The sequence below is a fragment of the Branchiostoma belcheri genome, unplaced genomic scaffold (assembly GCF_001625305.1).
Source record: "Branchiostoma belcheri isolate BF01 breed outbred unplaced genomic scaffold, Haploidv18h27 scaffold22, whole genome shotgun sequence".
Lineage (NCBI taxonomy): Eukaryota > Metazoa > Chordata > Leptocardii > Amphioxiformes > Branchiostomatidae > Branchiostoma > Branchiostoma belcheri.
In genome coordinates, this window is record NW_017803713.1 from 2,715,590 (window position 1) to 2,737,583 (window position 21,994).

The 21,994-nt window shown below is 39.1% G+C and overlaps 1 protein-coding gene across 1 annotated transcript in view; it reads right to left on the reverse strand.

The window, feature by feature from the left end:
• LOC109470171 (spectrin beta chain, non-erythrocytic 5-like) overlaps positions 1 to 21,994 on the reverse strand; it is a 58,263-nt gene that overhangs the window by 29,169 nt on the left and 7,100 nt on the right. Inside the window, exons 2-33 of the mRNA XM_019768953.1 lie at positions 17,903 to 18,023; positions 17,338 to 17,508; positions 15,272 to 15,385; positions 14,182 to 14,252; positions 13,461 to 13,541; positions 11,914 to 12,029; positions 11,045 to 11,157; positions 8,566 to 8,753; positions 8,281 to 8,398; positions 8,101 to 8,165; positions 7,938 to 7,980; positions 7,669 to 7,803; positions 7,267 to 7,349; positions 6,893 to 7,031; positions 6,490 to 6,698; positions 6,123 to 6,300; positions 5,763 to 5,963; positions 5,360 to 5,455; positions 4,994 to 5,113; positions 4,342 to 4,542; positions 3,843 to 4,062; positions 3,446 to 3,543; positions 3,160 to 3,312; positions 2,875 to 3,005; positions 2,632 to 2,691; positions 1,973 to 2,099; positions 1,787 to 1,851; positions 1,461 to 1,542; positions 1,010 to 1,087; positions 763 to 890; positions 469 to 628; positions 138 to 215 (exon numbers count right to left, since the gene is read on the reverse strand). Coding sequence (XP_019624512.1) covers positions 138 to 215; positions 469 to 628; positions 763 to 890; positions 1,010 to 1,087; positions 1,461 to 1,542; positions 1,787 to 1,851; positions 1,973 to 2,099; positions 2,632 to 2,691; positions 2,875 to 3,005; positions 3,160 to 3,312; positions 3,446 to 3,543; positions 3,843 to 4,062; positions 4,342 to 4,542; positions 4,994 to 5,113; positions 5,360 to 5,455; positions 5,763 to 5,963; positions 6,123 to 6,300; positions 6,490 to 6,698; positions 6,893 to 7,031; positions 7,267 to 7,349; positions 7,669 to 7,803; positions 7,938 to 7,980; positions 8,101 to 8,165; positions 8,281 to 8,398; positions 8,566 to 8,753; positions 11,045 to 11,157; positions 11,914 to 12,029; positions 13,461 to 13,541; positions 14,182 to 14,252; positions 15,272 to 15,385; positions 17,338 to 17,508; positions 17,903 to 18,013 — 3,933 coding nt within the window. The 5' untranslated portion in view covers positions 18,014 to 18,023. The remainder of the gene's footprint in view (positions 1 to 137; positions 216 to 468; positions 629 to 762; positions 891 to 1,009; positions 1,088 to 1,460; positions 1,543 to 1,786; positions 1,852 to 1,972; positions 2,100 to 2,631; positions 2,692 to 2,874; positions 3,006 to 3,159; positions 3,313 to 3,445; positions 3,544 to 3,842; positions 4,063 to 4,341; positions 4,543 to 4,993; positions 5,114 to 5,359; positions 5,456 to 5,762; positions 5,964 to 6,122; positions 6,301 to 6,489; positions 6,699 to 6,892; positions 7,032 to 7,266; positions 7,350 to 7,668; positions 7,804 to 7,937; positions 7,981 to 8,100; positions 8,166 to 8,280; positions 8,399 to 8,565; positions 8,754 to 11,044; positions 11,158 to 11,913; positions 12,030 to 13,460; positions 13,542 to 14,181; positions 14,253 to 15,271; positions 15,386 to 17,337; positions 17,509 to 17,902; positions 18,024 to 21,994) is intronic.

The following is a 21,994-nucleotide window of genomic DNA, read 5'->3' on the forward strand; positions in this document are numbered from 1 at the left end:
AGTGATGTAAATCCAATGTAAGAAACCATGTTGCCTCAGGAGAGGTGTACACTCTCAGTGTTATTGTTCTTTCTTTTCTACAAATCATATTGTAAGTCTATAGTAAGTTTTCTGATAAAGGCAAGTAACTGACATACCCCCAACTCATCAAACTCCAGAAATGCTTCATGGCTGCTGGTGACAGAGTCAATCTGGTCTGCTTCTCGATGAAACAGCTGCAAGAGAAACAGAATACATCATTGTATATTCAACTTCTTTAACTACTGCCCCACTGACACATAAGGCCATCTTGAATGACCCTAAAAATATTCTGAACTCCAAAATTAACTTGAAAAAAAAAGAGCTTCAGGAAACTATGTGACCATATTCAATTTCTTCCTAGCCTCTAACTACATCTGCCCTCTTACTAAACCTTTATTTTTCACATTAGATACTATAGAATAATCTAATGTAGCTTAATGAAAGTACCTGCAGTTCTTGTGAGTCGTGCAGCTGTTCATCCCTGCTGTTCCAGGCTGCCTGCAGGTTCTGCTGTTCCTGTTTCAGCAGCTCCACCTTCCTGCGCAGGTCCCGGTTGGTCGGAGCCTTCCTCAGCAGCCGCTCGCCCAGACGCTGCAGCTCTTTAAAACTGGGAAAATTAGAAAGATACAAAGTCATGGACAAAAGAGTTAAGGGGTGACCAAATAACTCTTACAGGTCAATCTGAGACGACAATAAATGATGATTTGTTGAAGATGCATGAAAACATGGTGCCTACAGTACCTGTCCTGGTGAGCTGCGATGTCGTCCTTCAGTTCCTGGTGTTGCTTGATCAGCTCCTCTGCATGCAGCACGTCTCTGGCCAGCTCCTCACTCTTCAGCTGCTCTTTCACTGAGCTCAACCATGACATCTGACATAAGGGGGAAAACAAATGTTGGGTCTATATATTTTGATGTGAGACACAAAATTGTACAAGGTTCTTTATTGTAATTTGAACATCAAGAACCAAGAGACTAATCAGAGACTCACCAGGTCCTTATTCTCCTCCTGAAACCTCTGTGTGTCATGTGACTGTGCCAGCTGGGCCTTCCTCAGGCTTGCCTTGTCCTAAAAGCAAAAAGTTGAAGACAAACCCATTCCATACTTTTCTAATAGTCTGACTTTCATTAACCAATGATTCACCTCGGCACACTCAACCAATCCTTTTACTTATATATATGCCTACTCCAGGGAACCATGACACTACATTATCTGATTATAGTCATTGTGCTACAATAGAATTAGGCATGACTGTTGATAGGATAATGAAATAAATGAAATGATTAAGGCTCCATGGAGTAGACATATGACGGCTGCTTGAAAGGATAATCTTATTATCACTGATGTCAAAAGTTCAAATTCCCTGAGCAACTGAATTGCATTTAAAGGCCTGCAGTTGACAATTATCTGACAAATATACCATGGAAAAACTCTGACCAACCTTCAACTGTTGCCACATGTTCAGAATCCTTTCCTCCTTGAGAGCGATCGGTGCATTCTCACTTGGGTGAGCTGTCTTCACACTGTATGATTACAGACATGTCAGAAGCTTAGGGTTATCATGATGGCAAGTCACATCTAGCCCTACAATTGTATCACCATGATCTAAAGAAAATATCATAACATTTACATTTCTAAGTAAATAGGTTAATTCTACTAGGCAAATAGTGTTTTTCAGAGGTCATGGCACTGCTGATAAACTATTCCATGTAATAAAAGCTTTTCCTGGAAGACCTTACATAGTAACATCTTTAAACAGTGACTTACGCAGTTGCTAACAGCTGAAGTTTGGAGATCTTGTCTTCCACAGGTCCCAGTTCTCTCTCAAGGTTCTGCAAAGAAAACACGGTAAAAAACTGCAAACTGACTAAAAAATACAAAAGTTACAAATGCACATTTGTACATCTGTGTCCATTCTGATCACCCCCGTCACCCCTATGGACCAGTCCTTACCTGATGCTGCCTCTGTAGTGCCTTCACTCCTTTGACACTGTTCCCCAGGTCATCGTTGGACAGGGCTGCAAACTTCTCCTGCATCCACTCCTTAGTGTCGTCACATGTTCGCTCAAACAGCTCAATACTGACAAAGAGATAGATTTTTCATTTCTTTACAGTGTAAAACATACACAAATGTGCATTCAACACTCAAGACTTATTTCCTGTCACAGAAAATCAAGACTGAAATCAAATGAAAGCATTTCAGCACCAAGGAGAGACACATCCTACATATATAACTAAGCAAAAACATATTTTAGAGAATGTGTATGAAACCAAAACCTCATAAATAGGAATTCTACAGGACTGTACTAAAATGAAAGCATTTCAGCACCAAGGAGAGACACATCCTACATATATAACTAAGCAAAAACGTATTTTAGAGAATGTGTATTAAACCAAAACCTCATAAATATGAATTCTACAGGACTGTACTAAAATGAAAGCATTTCAGCACCAAGGAGAGACACATCCTACATATATAACTAAGCAAAAACATATTTTAGAGAATGTGTATGAAACCAAAACCTCATAAATAGGAATTCTACAGGACTGTACTAAAATGAAAGCATTTCAGCACCAAGGAGAGACACAGTCTATGTATATAACTTTCCTACCTTGATGCTCCCTCAAGAAGTTTCTCTTTGTCTCTCTGAAGCTGATGAAGTCTCTCCCATCTGAAAGGAGATAACAGGTTTTACAGACTGTTACAGTAACCTTAACTTCTAGAAAAAATGTCATATTTCAGAACAGAACAGGTAAAACAATTCGTGTATAATGCAACATTGTACATTTAACTTAATACTTCTCTTTCATCTCTTTTTGTAATAAACAAATTACAAATCATAAAGTGTTGCTACCTTTCCTTCAGCTCCTTCTGCCTGGCCCTGACAGGTTTCTGCTGACTGTGTCCAGTCTTCACAAACTCATCAGCCAGCTGGTCAATCTTCTTCATCCTGCCGGTGTTGGCAGCCAGTGCTGTCATCAGGTTCTGAGGAATGGGAAAAGTTTTTTTTTTAAATATGCAGCTTGCACTAGCAAGCTAAGCAAAAAAAAATGAAAAGTCTTTTTCAAAAAGGTTGGGTTAGCACATATATAGCTGGGATGCCCCTTAAAGGACGACATTTATTTTGAGAGTTAGTTACCTCAAATTTTCTTTTCATGGCCTCGACGTTGTCCTTCATACTCTCCACACTCTTCATGACCTTCTCCTGGTCCTGCATCCATGACTCAAACTCATCACACTCCCGGTAGAACCCAAACAACTGGATCGAGTCCTCAAGGTAACGTCTTCTTGCCTGAAGGAAACAGGGAAGGCACATTTTACAGTATAAGGAATCTCTCTCACTTGTGATATGGAGTATGCATAGGTCTGAAAATGAAAATGGACTTGTATTGCAATTAATAGTTCAATAGGCATGATGGACTGACCTGTGCCAGTTTGACCAGTCTCCTGTAGGTAGCTGAGATGTTCTGTTGTCTCTCCTCCAGGTTGTCCCGGTCAAAGTGCACACTGGTCTGGGCTGATGCTACAGAATGGCAGAAATAGAAAAGACTGAATAGTCTAGAGGAGAAACTATATGAGAACCAGCTACTAGTAGACATCACTATTTCACCAAAAAATTTTCTTTGCCTGCAGGATGGTAACAGAAGCAGTAAAACAAGGCAAACTACATCATTTACTTTGCCAAATGAAATAGATTTAGAGCTTGCATCATAATAGGACTACCATCGACACAGATACATGTTATTAAGAGCTTTACAGATGGGACTTAAGATTGTCATATTCCTCTCTCCATCTTCTTCCTTCTTTTTATCCTGCACCAACCTTTGGAGTAAAGTGGATTTTTCCTCTTCACCAGCTCCTTCCTTGTCTTGACCTCCTTGACCTTGACCTTCTCTGGTACCTTGACCTTTCTCTTGACCTTCTTCTGTACGACCTTGCCCTCCACTTCCTTGACATAGTTGGCAGGTACGTACCCCTCCACTCCATCTGGTCTCTTCACACACCACCAGTCCTTATTGGTCTTACTCGTCAGGACTAAAATCTAATGGATTTTAATCAGAAAAGGTTAGCTAAATATACCTTATACTTGATGTCAACATTTATTACAATGAGTAAAGAAGATAACCGAAAATAGCATTCTTGGTATGCATTACAATTATCTGCTTGAATCAGATCTCTTAAAAGACTGATCTACCTAGCAAATCATTTTAGCAAAATTCTAAGACCAAACAATTGCAAAAACTAATGCATTAATTGGACCTGTTCTTAATTTTGTAAATGTTTGCAACACATATCAAAAGTCAACTAAGAACTGACTGACCTGTCCCCTGTCCACACTCATGCCCTTGCCGCTGTACTTGTACATGGCCTTGACCTGCGGCACCTTCCTGTCCTCCAGGACCTCTCTCACAGCCTCCCTCTCCACCGTCTTCTCCACCTCCACCTCGTACGGCACCTCCACCAGCTCCTCCAGGTACTGGTCCTCCTCCAGGTCACCGTTCATGGAGGGGCTGCTGGTGGACTGGGGAGGAGATAGATACCATATATTACATGTAGTCAACCAGGAGTGTGCAGTGTATTGTCAGACGAGCATTGTACTGACGGTTTCTAAATGTGTTTTAGGACACTTCTACCTCCAAAGTTTTCTTGAAGTACATATCCATCACAAGATTGCTTGAAGTAGACTGAAGATCTGAGGAAGATTCAACCCTGATACAACGGAAGTGTTTTTGCTGAATGCACAGTAAAGTATAAAATGTAATTGCAAAAAGATCATGTATCATGGTGTTTTTTAGCAGTAGTTAAGATTTTTGGACAGTGAGGTTTCCAGGTTCAAAAGTTCTGAGTCTTATTGACAATTCCGTAATGAACAATTACGACAATAGACATACTATTTTGCAACAAAAGGAATAAAATGCAAAGATTGTACAAAACTATTACCAACTAGGGAGAAGTGCTAGATTGCTGTTTACCTGCAGCTGGTTCATTGTCCCAGAGTCGATCATCTGTTGTGCCTGTTCTCCAAGTTTCTGGATGCCGCTCTCATATGCTCTGATCTCTTCTTCTAAGTACCCGTGCCTCTGGAGTAAGGACTGTCATGGGACATAGAATGGCCATTACAGTCTCTGAAAGCCTTTATGTTTTTTTATGACACAAAACAAAAGCTTTAAATTCCCACTACTTGGGGTGATATCTTTTACTGATTATTCATGTTGTTTGTATCCCAGGTGCAATATAATGACTTACCTTTCAAACAGATATGCTGAGAAAGCATTATTCTATCAGTCTATACACTTCATCTAAATGATTTCTATGTAAAATACCATAAATGTGTATACCTGAGCACTCTGTACATCCTTGCCATAGTCCTCACTGCAGACCAGCGGCATCTTCTCTCTCATCCATGACTCTGCCTCATTCCCATCTGTGTAATACTACATGTATGGAGGAAATACATCACCATCAGGACAAATGCATAAAGGGAACATGTAGGTATAATTCAATACTGTCTCCAATTTCTGTTCGCATCTGCAACTATGACTTCAATACATGCTGTCAACATGCCCTCTATTACATCTGTGCCAAAACATGGTCAAAACCAACTTGCATCTGTTAAAATACCCTGCAAAATAAGAGCTCCTTCAAGGAGATACAATACATAGCATCTTCATGTCTCTTGGAATTAAAAGGAGCTACACAAAACAGGATCTTAAAAGTATTAAAAAAGACTAAACGTATTACCTGATGTGCCAGAACGGCCTGCTCCAGCCGGATGCGTCTGGACACTGCCAGGTCCTTAAGCCGGTCCCACTTCTCCTGCAGACCCTTCACTCTGACGCTGATCTCCCCACGGTGGGGGTGTTTGGAGTCACACAGGGCCTGGCCTCGCCCACACACTGCCTCCAACTGGGGGTGCCGAGCTGCCATCTCTGCCTCAAGGGCCTGGAGGAGAGGGTGGAGGGGTTAGAGATACATGCATAAAAAATCATGAGCGTTGAGATTGAATTAAAATAAACGTTACACTTTATCACCTCATCCTTAAAGTGTAAGGGTTAGCAGCTCATGTTTGCAAGTTTTAAAGACATGTTCATGATGACCAACCTTGTGTTTCTGTTGCTGGCTGAGCACGCTGTGCAGGTCCTTCCCTGTCACCACAGACTTGGCAATGCGCTGTTTCTCCATCACCCACCCCTCCTCCTCCTCTGTGTCTCTCAGGAACTCGTAGTGGTTCAGACCGTCCTCCAGCTTGGTTCTCCTGATGCCACTTTTAGTCTTCAACCTGGCAGCAGATAGATGATAGAAAGATGCAGATGGTAATCTTGGTAATATCCCATCAGTCTATCCAAGCTCAGATGAAAGTAATAACCTCCTTATCAATATCCTGTTGCTGTATAAAATGAACATACTTTTCCTACCCCATCAGGTGTACAGAGGAATTTGACACATGTGGACAAGCTGTCTTTCCCACCTGTCATAGTTGGTGTTGACATCCTCTAGCTTCTTCTGGATGGTTGCGCTCTCTGCATGCTGACTGCTGATGAAGCCGTTGCCCTTGATGTTGACCCTGTCCACCCGCTGCCCGAGGGACTTGACGTGAGCCTCCATCAGCTGGTGTTTCTGCAGCAGGTCCTCCACTCCAAACAGGTGCTTCCCATAGTCCTCCGACTGGACCTGGCCCTGTGGGGATGGGGGTGATGTCAGTCTGGTTTATTACCACACCCAGGACACTTCTCAGTAAAAATATGAATTGTGGACAAGTTGTGAAAATTACAGAAACTGTTTTTTTCTATTTGATCACAAGGGTGTTTCAGAACTTTAACAATGTTAGCAATAAATCAGATGTAGACCTATTCCTTACTCCATCGCCATACCTCAATCTCCTTGATCTCAGCCGTGATGCTCTCCATCTCTCTGAACATGTCCATCAGGTCCTTGAAGTTGGCCAGTGTCTGACCCCGCCTCTCCACCAGCTGGAGCAGATGTGACCATCTCTGTACTATCGAGTCTTCTCTGCAGGGGAAAGATAGAGTTGGAAGGTTGTGAAATGTGGGGAAAATGTTCATTTACATACATACATAACATGTTCAAGAATTTTTTTCTTTAAGGAGACAGGCCAAAATAACTACATGGTACAACTTCTATACAATCAATTTTTTGTGGCCTTTGAATTGATTATGGTGTTGACAATAATATGTCTTAAATCTGCATATGATGACATTTGTGATATGTGTAGCCTCAGACATACCTTCCCTTGACTTCTTCCTTCCTATGATAGTTTTCTTGCCACAGTTCATTAGCCATCTGAGACAGCATGGTGAATCTTTCTTTCTGTAAAGAAAAAACAACCATACTATGAAAAGTTTGCTATCACTGCTGAAACTATTGGGCTGTGTGCTTCTTATATACGATGGCTATTGAAAAAATCCTGTTGAACCACCCTACATCCAGATTAGAATTCATGTCTTTTTCATAATTACTTTTAGACTAAGATATACTGACAAGCTACAGTCATAAAAGCCCAATGAATTTTGTAACTTTTTAATGTTTAACTTGGTTAAGCAATCCTGTTAACTAATGAATACACAAACAGGAAATCATCTTGACATCCTTTGTTGTTAGACTGAGGTGACAATCTGAGTGTTCTCACCCTGGGCAGGAGATCTGCACTGATGGCTTCATGTTTCTTGATGGCTGCTTCCACGGAAGCTGAGTCCTTCACTACAAAGTACCTCTCATCTAGAACACGGTCCATGTCCTTCACATACGTTTCTCTTAACAACGCCTGCATGAAGATGGTAGGGAAAACAGTAAGTGCCTAAATTAAGTACAGGTTGACAAGAGTAAGTAAAGGAAATATGGCTTTGAGAATGAAATCTCAAGCTAGATGTTAGATACCATGGAAATGACAACTCTTACCTTTCTTTCAAACTTTTCTGCAAGTTGTTGTAGCCTTTCTTGTCTAAGAAGATGAAGAAACAATATGAGAATATGTTTTCTTACTGAAGGTTTATAATGTCATACCTGAATGCATTTAGAAAAACATCCACACATATACATATGACTGATTTAGTCTTGTTACCTGCTGGTTTCCTCACGTAGTGCAATCTCCCGGGCATGTTCTGATGACTCTAGCTGCTGCCATGCCTGGTATGAGAAAAAAGGGGTTTACTGATTAAACCAAGAAGACAGCAAAATCTAAAGTATGGTAAAGGGGAAATGTAAGTTAAGCATTGACATCAATTTGTTATAGTTTACTTACTTTTTCCACATCATTTAGCATCCTGCCCTCTGGTGGGACATATGGTCTCTGGTTGTTTGCTCTCAATTTTGTCTGGATGTCAAAGAACTGGGCTTCTATCAGTCCTCTTTCATTGTACCTGGGTATCAAACATAAAGGACAAAATATGTTGAGACTTAGATGTAGTTTTAAAGCTTTATCATCCATTATGCTATTAAACGTTAAGGTTTTGAGGAGTCTTTTTATTTCAAAAAGTGTTTAAGTACAAAGAAACTATAAAGAACTGATCACTGAACTGTGACTTACTTGGGTGGTTTCTCAATAGTTCTGTACTGTTTAAACTTGGTGGTTTCCCTCTGCACACCCTCTAGTGTGTTGGGGAACTGTCTGCTGTCCAGCTGCTCCTGTTTCTCACTGATCCACTCTAACAAAGCCTCCACCATCCTCTCATAGTCTGTCTTCATACGGTCAATCTCAATCTGGAAGTCCATGATCTGAAATCACACCACACAGAATTACTTCATCTGAATACATCTGTTTCTTTTGGGCAGGGTAGCTCCTTTGGTCTTATACATGATGCATGAAATAGCAATAACCAACAGGTATGGATGCCTGGTCCATGTACAGCATTCATGGAGTGAATTGTGATCCTGTCCTTGGTGCTGAAATAGTGATTATCAACCCCCAGACTTACCAATTGGGTCTAACAAAACCAATGTCTTCTATTGCATGGAAAGTTGTTATACAGTAGCAATTTGAATAAATCCTGATTAACACAACCTTGTACCAGCTATCTTGTTTTGTGGCTGTAGATGAAAGATTTTTATGCTCTGGATGTCACATGAGCCAGCATCATGACTGTATTCATCAGAAGTCAGACACCCAACATCAGAGAATGCCTTATCATTATGGTTATTAAGTGGACTGTGAAATTAAGAAAGACTAGTAAAAGAGGCTGTGAATTCTCAGAGAGTGGTAGCAAAGCCTACCAAAGACATTCAGCATTAATATTCAGTCATTGTATTCCAAAGACGGAAGTAGCACTGATATTATAATTCAATGGAGACCAGTGCAGAAATTGATTTTTAAGAACATCTCCGAAGCCAGCAAGATAAGCATTCAGAAAAATGACGAACATCCATCAAGCCTGGAGGTCATTTCCCCTCCATTACTCTCCCACACTAATGCCATCTTTATATCTGTTGGTCAACAACCCATTAAAGTAAGCCAGGATGGCTGCTGCATTTAGTTGACCTACATTCTATCTGGTCATATCTGATGGATGGGCTACAAGGACGTGGGAAAGAAGGAAGACGCTTTGAGGTCATTCAGAACTGGGTCACAAGTTTTACTTCTTGGTACATGTACAAACGGCCTTAACCTATTCTAATGAAAACAAGTGTATTCCTTTTTTCCTCTCCACAAACTGATTGGATGTTTCTACAAAATTGATGAGTTTTGCTGAGTTCAATAGAATGAACATGAAAGAACTGGGCACCAACATGAATCTGCACTTTACACAGCGAATAGACCAAAGCAGAAGAGACAAGCCTCTTTCATTTATCATGATGTCAAGGTCAATTTTTCAGAAGGTCAATTGTTTTTTGAAGAAATACAATTTGTGGGGAGGACAATACAAAACCTTATCACCTTATTACATAGTCTGTGTCTAAAAACATTCAGCACAGTGATCACTTAAGATGGTAGTGCCTAATGATGAAGTGGATTCCATTCAACCATCATTTGAAAAAGTGTACATGAAATTGCCTTGGCTGGATTTAATCTAGTTTTTGGCTGCAAACACATCTTGGCAATCTGTGCACAGGAAACAAATTGAAATCCTCCAATCTGAGGTCATTACGAGTGTATTGAAGTAAGTTTTGACTGTGGCCTTAGTTAGGGATCATTATAATCTTGCTAGTACTGACATATGAGCAGCTACAGTAAGGATGTACTGCGACTCATTTACTATGTGTGATTATAAAGGTATGAATAAGCCATGTGTCCCGCCAGAAGAAATTGGTACAATCAACTGCAGGGGTTAAGTCAAGTCATTACAGTACTATTAAAGCTACTGTTACAATCACTAACATCTGCCGATCCACACTGAAGAATATGATCAATTACATTTAACATGTCAATACCAATCTGACAAGTTGAAAATGTCGTTACTGGTATGCCATCTAACAAGTTTACGATAAACCACATTTTATCATCAATAAGAAGACAAATGATTGTGACAATATTTTCAGTACAATATGAGAGGTAAAATTAGCTTTGTTGAGGTTGATTACTTTGATGGCACCTCATTACTTAAATAGGTATGCACTTTATATTCTGCTGACTTCCAGTTCCGTGAAATTGCTTTTTTTCTATAACAGGTGCAATATAATAAGTGCAAGGCAAATTAGTTTGACCCCTCCCCCCTTAGAGGGCAGTCCTTCTTGACACTACCTTTAATCACTTGCCTCCAGACATGTACAAAATGAATAATGTTGGAGACTGTGTACATGTGACATTGACTGATGCTGTTACCAAAAAAATATTGATTATTTTCTTTATGACAGAAAGACACAAACATTATTTCATTTATCACAGAGAGCAACATCTCAACGTGGCAGTTCTACTACTGTATTCCCACAGCATGCCCTTTTAGTTTCAGGTCTTAACCTCCAATGTAAGTTACATCTTTGTACTAGTTTCCTTACCTCCACCAAGGATTTAGTTGTGTTTTGGCTTATGGCTGTGTTTATGAATTGGAAAACTCAAGAAGTTGACAACATACCTTAGCTATTCTCTTGCTCCCTGTCTGTTCACTCTTCATCTTGGCAAAGTAGTGGTAATATGCAGCCACATACGTCATGATGGACTTCTCATCTGGCTTGGCAATGTCTACATCTGGAAGGAAACAGAGCAATCAGTCTACAAAGCAATGTCAATGCCTTTTCATGTGCAGCCAACTATGTGAACTTGCAGCACTGTAAGTTTTGGTGAAATGTCTGTTGCCTCGGATGTGTGTATCATTTCATGCATTGCCACGCTGCAGTTTCAATATCTTACAACTATTCATGATAAACAGATGTCAAATGATATACTGCATGGGGCTATGAGTTTGTCTATGGCTTCTAGAACTTTGTAGAGAAGATGGGAATGTAATTTGTTAAAACATTTATAGCACATATGAGTCAAGATATGCCAGATGGTAAAGTTCCACTCCAGTTTCACGGTAGGGTAACAAACTTCTGAAAGTTTAATTTCAATTTACGTACTGCAATTTGTGATCATGTGGACAATTTGCAGCTGGCATATATGACTGTAACTTTTTCTTATTGTTAAGTTTCAATGGTACAAATAGTTGTAGGTTTTAAAAAATGTGACTTTTCACTACTAATGTCACTGACACAGCATTCAAAAGATTTATAATGAAAGAAGCTGCTAAAAGACTATTAAATAAGTATAAATTCCAATATAGTTCAAAGAAAAGCTTAGTAATACTTAAAATGTTAAAATTGACTAATAGGCAAAACACAATTTTTACATAAAAGACAAATTGATATTACGTGGCTGTTTATATACAACTTTAGGGTTCATTTTACCTCTTCCAATAAGTTGAAGAATATAATAACAAAGCAATCATCTACACAATGTTTTTACCTTCTGCATCCAGCAGGCGTGAGATGCCCAGTCTCTCCTGGGCCACGCTGAAGGCATTGTTCAGGTTGTGGATGTGCTCCGAGGGATTCAGTCTGTCATAGTTGATCAAGTCTGGTCTGGAGAATAAGGCAAGTATTGAGACATTGTCAGCAAAACTTGGTCAATACCTACTGCACTTCCAGTTTGATCCATGGCAGCTAACATGCTACAGTACCATTTTGACTGTGCCTAAAATCTATAATTTCAACAAAATATTCAGTGATTCTCTATGATTTATGCTCACAAACCTATATGAGAGGTCATACATAAATCTCATCTATAGTTTTTTCCTTAATTTCAGTTATTAACTGTTTCAAACAATAGAAATTTAGCCCATTAACTCTGTGGAAGTGTCCCCCACACCAGCTTGGCACTTTAACAAGTCCATAAATTTCTCCAGCACCTGGTCAATGGCCATAACGTTCTATACAACACCCTATCACATGGTAAATGGGCCCAATTTTCTGGGTCCTGTCTTCCAAAACTGGAGCAAGGCAACTAAAATTTATGACACTTGGAACGATGCCGCAGGTACTCATTTAGATGCTGCTATCGATATCAGTATTCATGCCAAATTTAAGAAATTTTTAGTAATCTGTAATTTAGTTGTTTGTTCTACATAACAATGCTGGGCACTGAAGTTTGACACTGGCTCAAAGATACTGACTGCTACATGGACACCATTTGTATCAGAAATATATACCAGTACTTTGGTGTAATATGCAAGACACTTATAGTTACAACTGCTATCAAGATCAATTCAACAAAATCATATTCAAAGCAAATAGATCTACCCGCATGATAATTTCATATCAATTATTCCTCTTGACTAAACCCTGTAACTGTATCAACTGGGGGGTCATAGTGTGACAATGGCATTACTGTATGCACACTGTATGTATACCTTTTGATACACCAAACCAATACCTAGAAACAACAATATGTTATACTTTTGCATTACAGCTGTGTATACAAGCTAAGTGCCATTATTCTCAAGCCCCCAAAGATAACACACCCAATTGGCCTACTCTGAGTTTCCTAGTACATAAAATGGCAAAATACACATAAAAACATGCCCCTAAATTCTGGCTCCTACCCTTGGGACACATCTGTGCAGTTGGAATGGTGGCATTTCCATAACATAACAGCTTGCCTGGGGCTATTTCCCCACATTATATACATCCTTTGTAAACGCTATTCAGCAATGTCAATTGCTTCAAAGTCAAACCACTCTGTGTAAACCACTCACTGTAAGTGCACATTGTGCAAATGAGATAAAAATATCAAACTGATTCACACAACACTCTAGGATGGGAAAATGTAAGGATTGAAGTACTGACTTCCAGTTCGATTTTTATCAAAACAAAACAACCCATGTGTTGGTTTGAGTATCACAGATGATGGTGGGACAGACCTACTAACGTATGCACTCCACGTGGTAAGTATCTAATGGTAAAATGAGACCAAAACAGTGCAAAACTAAGACAAAAGCCTTATAAGTTTCTTACCTGTGTGCATGTATGAGGGCATTGAACGCCAGTCCATTGCTCCAGCTTGTGGTGAAGTTGTCCACCTTACAGCTCCGGTACCTGCAAAAATGCAAATCAAGACATTTATATATGATGATACATTACATGGACACTTCAACAAAGCATTATCTGTATCACTGTTGATCCATGCTATCCATGGAATCATCTGTGACTGAAAGTAGGGGAAGGTTCATTTGCATAAACCTTGCACCTGCACCCTACAAAAAGTGTCAATTTTCTTGACTTAGATGTACATCACAAGTAGTACAATCACAATAACATAAAGGCAGGCTGAAAATGACAAATATACAAGACACATACAAACTTGAAATGCTCCTTATCCTCTCCTGAGCAAAGAACAGGATGATATTGTTCAATGGTACATTTCATTTTGATGACCCAGGAGAAAACACTTTCCTTTTGGGATTATTGTGCCACCAGCACTGGGACTGCATGTAGCACCAGGCAGCTCATTACTATTCCTCTTGTCCCATTGTTAACACAATGTCACATTTTGTTCAAGACCACATTTGTCATGACGTGCCACTGCCGGGAAACTTAATTTCACCATTGACAGATTGTTTGTACAAGGAATGAAATGAAATTATTGTGTCTCCTGTCATAATAAAAGTTGTGTGTTTTGATTTGATCCAGATATTCCCGAGAGTCTAGCTGTGTTTGTGTGAGTTATGTTGCTTACCCTGCAGTTTTCCTCTGGCACCAGATCAGCAGAGCTTCCTTAGCAGACCTCTTCTCATTGCTTTCTTCTTCCTGAGGACAAAATGGCAAACATTATTAGCTTTTTGTACAATGATCGATATGATACATCGAGAAGAACTACAAGAATGGGCATGAGCAAAAGAAGAATATTATTTCATATTTTTCTCTGTCCTTCTTCTAGTGTATTTTAGTATGCTTTGCCACTTGGAAATCTGAAATGATTGCATTGGAAATCATTGTTTACTTCCATATTGTAACTGATGATATTAGAAAATTATATAGAAAATGGAGATGTGGCATTAGTAGACAGCACAAGTAGTTGTACCCCTAAACAGTAAACATAAGATTAGGTGACAAGACAGTAAAGAAAACGTGACACAAGCTTTCACCAGTCTTTGAATGTACCTAAAGTTCTACCAAAATCCTTTGTTCTTGCCATCAGACTTCATAAATGCATGAGCTCGCATGATTCATGTTAAATCAATTATCTTGTTGGGTACCTAAGCAACACTGGTAATGACACACTTGTCTGGGCACATAATTGAACTGATGGCAAGTGGTCATATCAGTGTTCTCAATGATATCATCACACCTGTAGTGTCTGATACATACAAAATATTGACATATTGTTTCCTTTGTAATATCACAGGCAAAAACAGCAAATTTTGAAGACAGTAAAGTAAATTTGATGGTATATTGACTATATATTATGACTTCATTTGTCCCTCTTATTATGAGCAGTGGAATAGCACCCTACATACCATGACTGGACAGACATACAGTGCAATAATCATTTTTCAATATGCCGTAACAAGAAAGAGATACACATGTAGCTAGCTAGCTGTTTTATGTGGTTGCTATTATTACTATTAGTTGCATTACCTTCTTGAAATTAATTTTTGGGGCTATTTGTGAGAATGATCTATACCATTAATTTCTGGAATAATAGAAAGCCAATCATGCAAAACTGCAGGAACTTGAATAACCTAATATACAGCATGTACACTCAAGTGATATGGATAAAGTAAAATGCGATGTTGACCTTTAGGATATGGCAGAGAAACCCTTACCTCGAGCTTGATATCCTGAATCTGGAAGCGAAGAATGATGGTCCAGATCAGGCCCAGGGTAAGTCTTGGGTTGCCATCAACAATGTCTTCTGCTCCAATGCTTTCCAGTTTAACCTGTGTAAGGTTCCAAATACTTTCTCAGCCACGATTGCACATTGAACAACCTGTTCAAAAATTCTGGCTGCCCAGTGTTACTTGTGGCTACTACTTACTAATATATACTCACTCACTCACTCACTCACTCATATATAAGATAACTAAATATACTAATACATTTCATATCTGGTTTCTGATGATTTCATATGCCATATACAATGACCATATTAAAGAATTTGAAGAATAAGACTGTTGGATGCTCTGATATCAGTAAAAGATGCCTCATATAGAATATGATTGTCCAAAGAGGCTATGCAGCCTTTATTTCAAACACTGCAATGCTTCCAATCAATTGACCCTGTACAAATCAGATTTCCTCTATGATAAATCTACACAGACAGACAAGTGACCCACTAGTAATGGAATTTTGGATGACCAAGGACGTACAATGACACATGGAATAACTAACACAACCATACTGCCATATGTAACAGAAGTGCTGGAATCTTAAAATAGGGAATTTTCTTTCAATAAAACTATAGTGTATCATGTAAGAATTGGACTTGAGAAAGAAACAAAAAGGCCTAATAAAAATTTCAAGAATCTGCCACTGTTATATAAACAATAGGTTATATACTTTGTACCTTGTACATTGTTGCGTAATAAAAGTCAATATAATTATAGTATTAATACAGAACAGCTGTAATGGCAGCAAAGTAAAATGACTATTGAAAGTTGAAAGTGTATGGCAGGTTAATTGTAAAGATAGAAGAAAACAATGTCTGCATCACATACATATATTAACCAATTCTCAGAACAGATTTGGCAATTGCAGCCTACAGGTAACATTAGTCACAATCATTTTAAGTCAGGTAGGATCAATTTACAAACCAACCTTGCCACATCTGGACCAGGCTGGAACATACATGTACCAAGTGTACAATTTCCCATGGTGCTAGATTGTCACAACAACACCAGTAATTGATAGCATGGAAATAGAGCAGCTCTGGCCCTGGTGCTGAATCACCAAGCGTGGTTAAATTACAGCTACAGAGCATGTGGTAACATTACAGGATCACAGTAGGCTACCACTGCCCCACAGGACCACTCAGAAAGCCTCTAAGAATACTAATCATCTGTACCCAGCACTATTTCAATAGTCTCCGATATGTAGTGAGAAGATCTCTTTCACAGTGTATAAAACACAGAGTGGTTGATTTTTGCCTTTTAAGGAAAGATATCACTGAAGTATCAGGTATGATTCACCCAGCAGAAAGAGCTAAGCAGAGATTTAAACCACCATGAGTCATAGAACAGAAGCGGTGATAAAACCACAGCAGAATACATAAACAGCCAGCCAAAATCATGCTGATCAGCTGTGACCATGGTTATTGATTGTCCCCCAGTACATGCCCATATTTGGAATGCTATAGGTACCACCATATTTGGCAGAATGATACCATCATGTGAATCTCAGCAGACCCTGGTAATCTTTTCTCTTCAATTCTACCACTTGTGCTGTTAGCAATGACAATTACTGTCATTAACAGTTCTCGTTACTCTGATAAAACAACCAAATTTAGTACGGTAGCATGTCCCAAATTATGCATGAGGCAATTTTAAACATCCAGTTTGTTTCAGTAACGGCAAAATGGTAAGCACGTTGAATGATGCTTTCATGCAGTATTAAGCATGTATGGGAACATAATGTACTCTTGAGCGGTATGGTGAAATCTGTCAAGTGCTGTATCTATTGAGAAAAGCCAGGAGTCTGGTTTGCCAGCAGATATTTAGAACAATTGAGGGAATGGATGTGTTAAGTTATCTAAAAACTAATCTCTAGAGCCTGTTTCATGTAATAAGTTACCAGACTAACATATTCCTCAAAATGCAGTCTGTAACAGTAATAGAGTTTTTAAAAATTACACCCAGCCAAGATCCCAGCAACTAATCTGGCTTTCTTGACTCACCCTCTTGTCCTTGAGGAACTTGAGCGCCTTGTTGACGTTCTCGATCTTGTGGACCCTGAGACGTCCCCTGCTGGCGCGCGGCAGACGTTCGTTGGAGATGATCTCCAGCAGCTGCAGGAGGAGGACCCCGTCCTGAAGGTCCTTAAACAGCTCACCCACAGCCACACTGTTCTGTGGACAGAGGGAAAACATTCAGCACTGAATCTACCCTCGCTTTGGACAAGCCCTTATCATGTGCTTATAGCAGCAATGTAACTATGCAACATTTTTGGGGAAAAAACTTTGTACTTTGTGAATAACAATCAATAATTGAAGGATATAATGTTTCAATCAATTCTACAGTAAATTTGTACTTTTTGTACTTTTACTCTTTTTTGAGTACCTTTGCCTATCTTAGACAACTTTGGGAAGGAAAAAAGGAGAAACTAAACAAAACCTCTGCGCATCCTTGTATTAAAGCTGACAGGTGACAAATTGAAAAAGTAAACTCACCTATTCACAAATGTGGTAACTTACATTAATTCTTTACTATAAACAAATAAGAAAATGACCAGTGATAACTAACCTTCTCCAGGAAGGAGTTCATCCACTTGGTGAAGGTTTTCTGCTGGATGTGGATCCTCTCCTGCTGGAGTGCCTGGATACGCCCCTTCTCAAACTGACTTACTCCGTCCATCCTCTCTACCCTGGGAAACAAAGAGTAGGATGTTGAGATTTACTCATACAGGCTGTCTGTTTCTCTCTCTCCTGTAGAACAACAATGAATTCCTTTCAGAGCTCTCATTGAAGATTTACATTAAAAACAATTTCTTCATTTCAGCCAAACCGTGGTTAGTACTAATAGGCTTTGTGTTCACAGATTACCTGGCTGGCACTCCTTTCTCCTAGTCATAGTCACCCATTCATGAAACAACCTAGCTAGTTAGATCAATTTCCAGTGAAGTTTTCTTTGCTGAAAGGAATGTGCAAGGTCACTACACTACACCCTTAATATTCAAACACATAATTTTCCACCTTAATATTCAAACACAATATTCTTGACATTAGTCAAGTATGAAATTCAAGATAATCTTTAAAACAGCAATATAGCATTTATGACCAGGTAGGGGCTTTTTATTACCTACATGTTCTCAGAATAACACCTTTATCAATAATCCATCAGAGTTTTAAGGGGATATATCGCAGAGAATGGCCCAAGTTACTTCAATCCAGGCAAATTGCCAAATAGCCATTTTATGACATAATGAAGCAGTGCATGTAGCCTTTCTGCTCATTTAGGTCCATCCAACCATAGAAGTAAATCATAGCAGTGACTGAAGAAAAGAAAAATCTATAAAGATATAAATCAATATGAAATCTAGAATAATAAGCCAAGGTAGGAAGAGACTCTTCTCACAAAGTTTGTCACCTGTTCTAAAGCCTGTAGACTTCTTCATCGGATGATTGGCACATTATGATTTTATAATACTGAAAACCTACAATGCAGTCCTCCTTTCCCCTCCCACTAAAACCTCTTGATCATAGGTGCTAATGTAGGCCCAAATGCAAGCTTTTAGTACAACTGGACGAGTGGAAGACATATTTGGCACAGCTACCCATACGAGCCTGACATCGTGCTCTTAATGTTTGGTAAGATGCACTTAAGATGAAGATGACACGTTAGTCTAATGTACAGAAGAGTCACAAATTGGCTCTTGACTTTGCCAGGCCCTAGTAAACCCAAGCATAACTGTTAGGCAAGGACACTTATGGCAAAAATTGCATATGCATGCATAATTGAAGACTGTTCCAAGTTTAAAAGAGTCTGAGTGACTTTTAGTCCAAAAATAGAAGATGTTTTCACCAAAATTTAGAAACAAAGATACTATGCTAGAACAGCAATAAAAAATGTAATCATTTGGGAATTCATTTTGACACTTGTTTTCTTACAAAATCCAAAAGGTTGCTGAACACATTCAAAGAAAAAAAATTATGCTGGCACGTTGAATGTTAATGGCACTATTTGGGCTAAAGGCACATTGAACTGTTTGTAATAGGTGCTTACTACTCCAAACTTTTTCCAACCTACAATATTTGGACCACCACAACCTAAAGTACAATATTTTAACATACCAAATAGAAATGGCACATCCAGTTTGAAGATTAAAGCTGAAAAAAGCTGGAGCCATACATACAGACTTTGTCGCTTCAGCACACTCCAGCATAGGAGAAACATACACATCTCTACAATTCAAACTCTGTTTGACACAAATCACAGAATGGAAGCCCTTTATATGGCATGTCCAGTTGGAAGACCACAGCTGAAGAAAGCTGAATCCAAACACACAGGTCTGGTCCAGTTGCTTCAGCTAGGCCGCCATTAGGACCTAGCGATCAAGAGGTTTTGGGCGCAGATTGGGGACTGTGGCCAGGTTGGGGCTGACAGTCCCCAGTCTGCAAGGTTTCCAGCTCTTCCTACCCTCTTTATATCCACTCCTGCTTGTTGTGACTCATGTAGGCTGCTCTCCATAAACACAAGTGCTGTACCCATAAAAGGTTACAGGTGATTATACCGAGATGGTGACACATCTGATGATTCAGACCTGGTAATGAGGGAAAGCAAGAAAACAACTCCATCCAGGTTCAGCATTGGTTAGTCACAGCATGTCCGAGGTATTGGATGGGTATAGACTGCAGTCCTTATATGGTTAAAAACTAGCAGGGTATCTATGATGACTTTCCAATGCTCTACAACAAAGGTGAGGAGATTATTTACCAGGGAGAATTTGCTACCTGGTATTTTCTCTGGCATTTGCTGGTTGGTTGCTGTTTTGAATACGATTACAAACAGTTAGCAAGATCATTTTCCCTTATGAGATAAGGTATAAGTTATATAACAGCTGAGGATGATCCCCTGGCGGCTTCCTTTCAAAGTTCAAACTGCAGGTTTAACACCTAGAGCTAAAACTGCTTCCCATTTAGACTGGGTGCAACTGAGTAATAAAGTTCTCAACACAATTGTAGGGACAAATGTAATCATTTCAATATAGAAAAAAACATTAAATGTACCTAATTTGTACTGTCGATAAAACATTCTACATGTATTATATGAAATTCAATGTGCTCTAGTTTACTATAGATATACATCTGTGATTCTATGTTATTACACCAATAAAAGCTTCTTATCTCTTTGGGAAGTCCAAAGTATTGTTTGACGTCAGCTCTCATGTGCATATTATGCAAATATGCTTATCATGTACTAGTAGCTGAACTGTATCATAACATAGATACAGGTTTAACCATGGTATGGTACTGTTCATGGTCAACTGAATATTCTAATGGGCAAAAACATGAAGAACATATTTGCTTTTAGTTTTACCCACAACAAATGTCATCATTTAAGACTATTCTGTTAAATGCATTCACATACAGTTATGCAAAAGACTTTCAATTAAAAATCATATGTACTAGTGAGATATAATGGTAAGAAAAATTACAGATTCTTGAAAATATCAAGGACATTATATAATGTCCTTGAAAATATCAATCTTTGTACATGTATAGCAACGACTGTAGATTTTGTAAAAATTAGCATTTGGAGTAGAACATGTAATAATTATCAAACTACACAATTATAACATATTGGGGAGGAATATTTCCATCAATGAAATATGGTTCTTTTGCCATAACTTATACAGTATTTTAGTATATAATGAAAAATCTTCCTACTTTATGCAAACAAGGATAACAAAAAGAACAAGGCTGAGGCAATAAAAATCATTGCCAAGGCGACGACTGAATGATATATATTATTTCATGTGGTGGAGCTAGCAATCTACATTACAATTATCAGAAAAACATATTTCCCTATGTTATAAAGACATGCACGTAGTGAAATTTACAGGATGGGTGGAGGAGATGTGGGGCAATATACCAAATACACGTATAGGAGGAATCAGCTGTTCTTCCCCAGCAATATAAGATTTTATGATGACATACTTACTTACTTTACTTTGGTCGAGTTCCCGCTAGAACCAAACTGAAAACCATCCTCCACATTACTCTATCCTCCACCAGAGACTGGATTTTATGTCTGGTCTGAAGTTGTTACTCCTTTGACTTTTTACCTTTTGTGGGTTCCAAAAGGACGGATAATTTCTTTTCTCTCTGTGACCTGTTTGAATATGGTCTTTGGCCAAAGACAGCTGTGCTCTCTGTCCATGGTGTGGAGAGAAGACGGATGACCACTAATTAATCATGCCAGGCATCTGGATGGGTGGCACGTGGAGACCCGGTGTAAGTTACCTGCTTGATGCAAAAACCACATGGCCGAAGGTTTCCTCCAAACCAATTCCCTGGGGAACGCATTCGTGTAATTTTTGAAATTCTTTCAAAGCGATCGTAGTACTTACACAAATGCCTCCGCCCCAAAGGCGTCGCCAAAAACAGAGCTAACCCTTATCTAAAATGCATGCGGCCCAGATGCTGACATTTTTCAAAACTACATGTATACCTTCATCAATCACTTTATTGTATATTCAACATTCATTTCCTAGCCTTAAAAGGAGATCACTTCAAATGGAAGGTGGTATTTTGTGGCATCTCTGGGGACTTCACCCCATATATCTCCATCAAATCTGGGACAAGCAAACAATTGCCACCTACTACACATAAAATT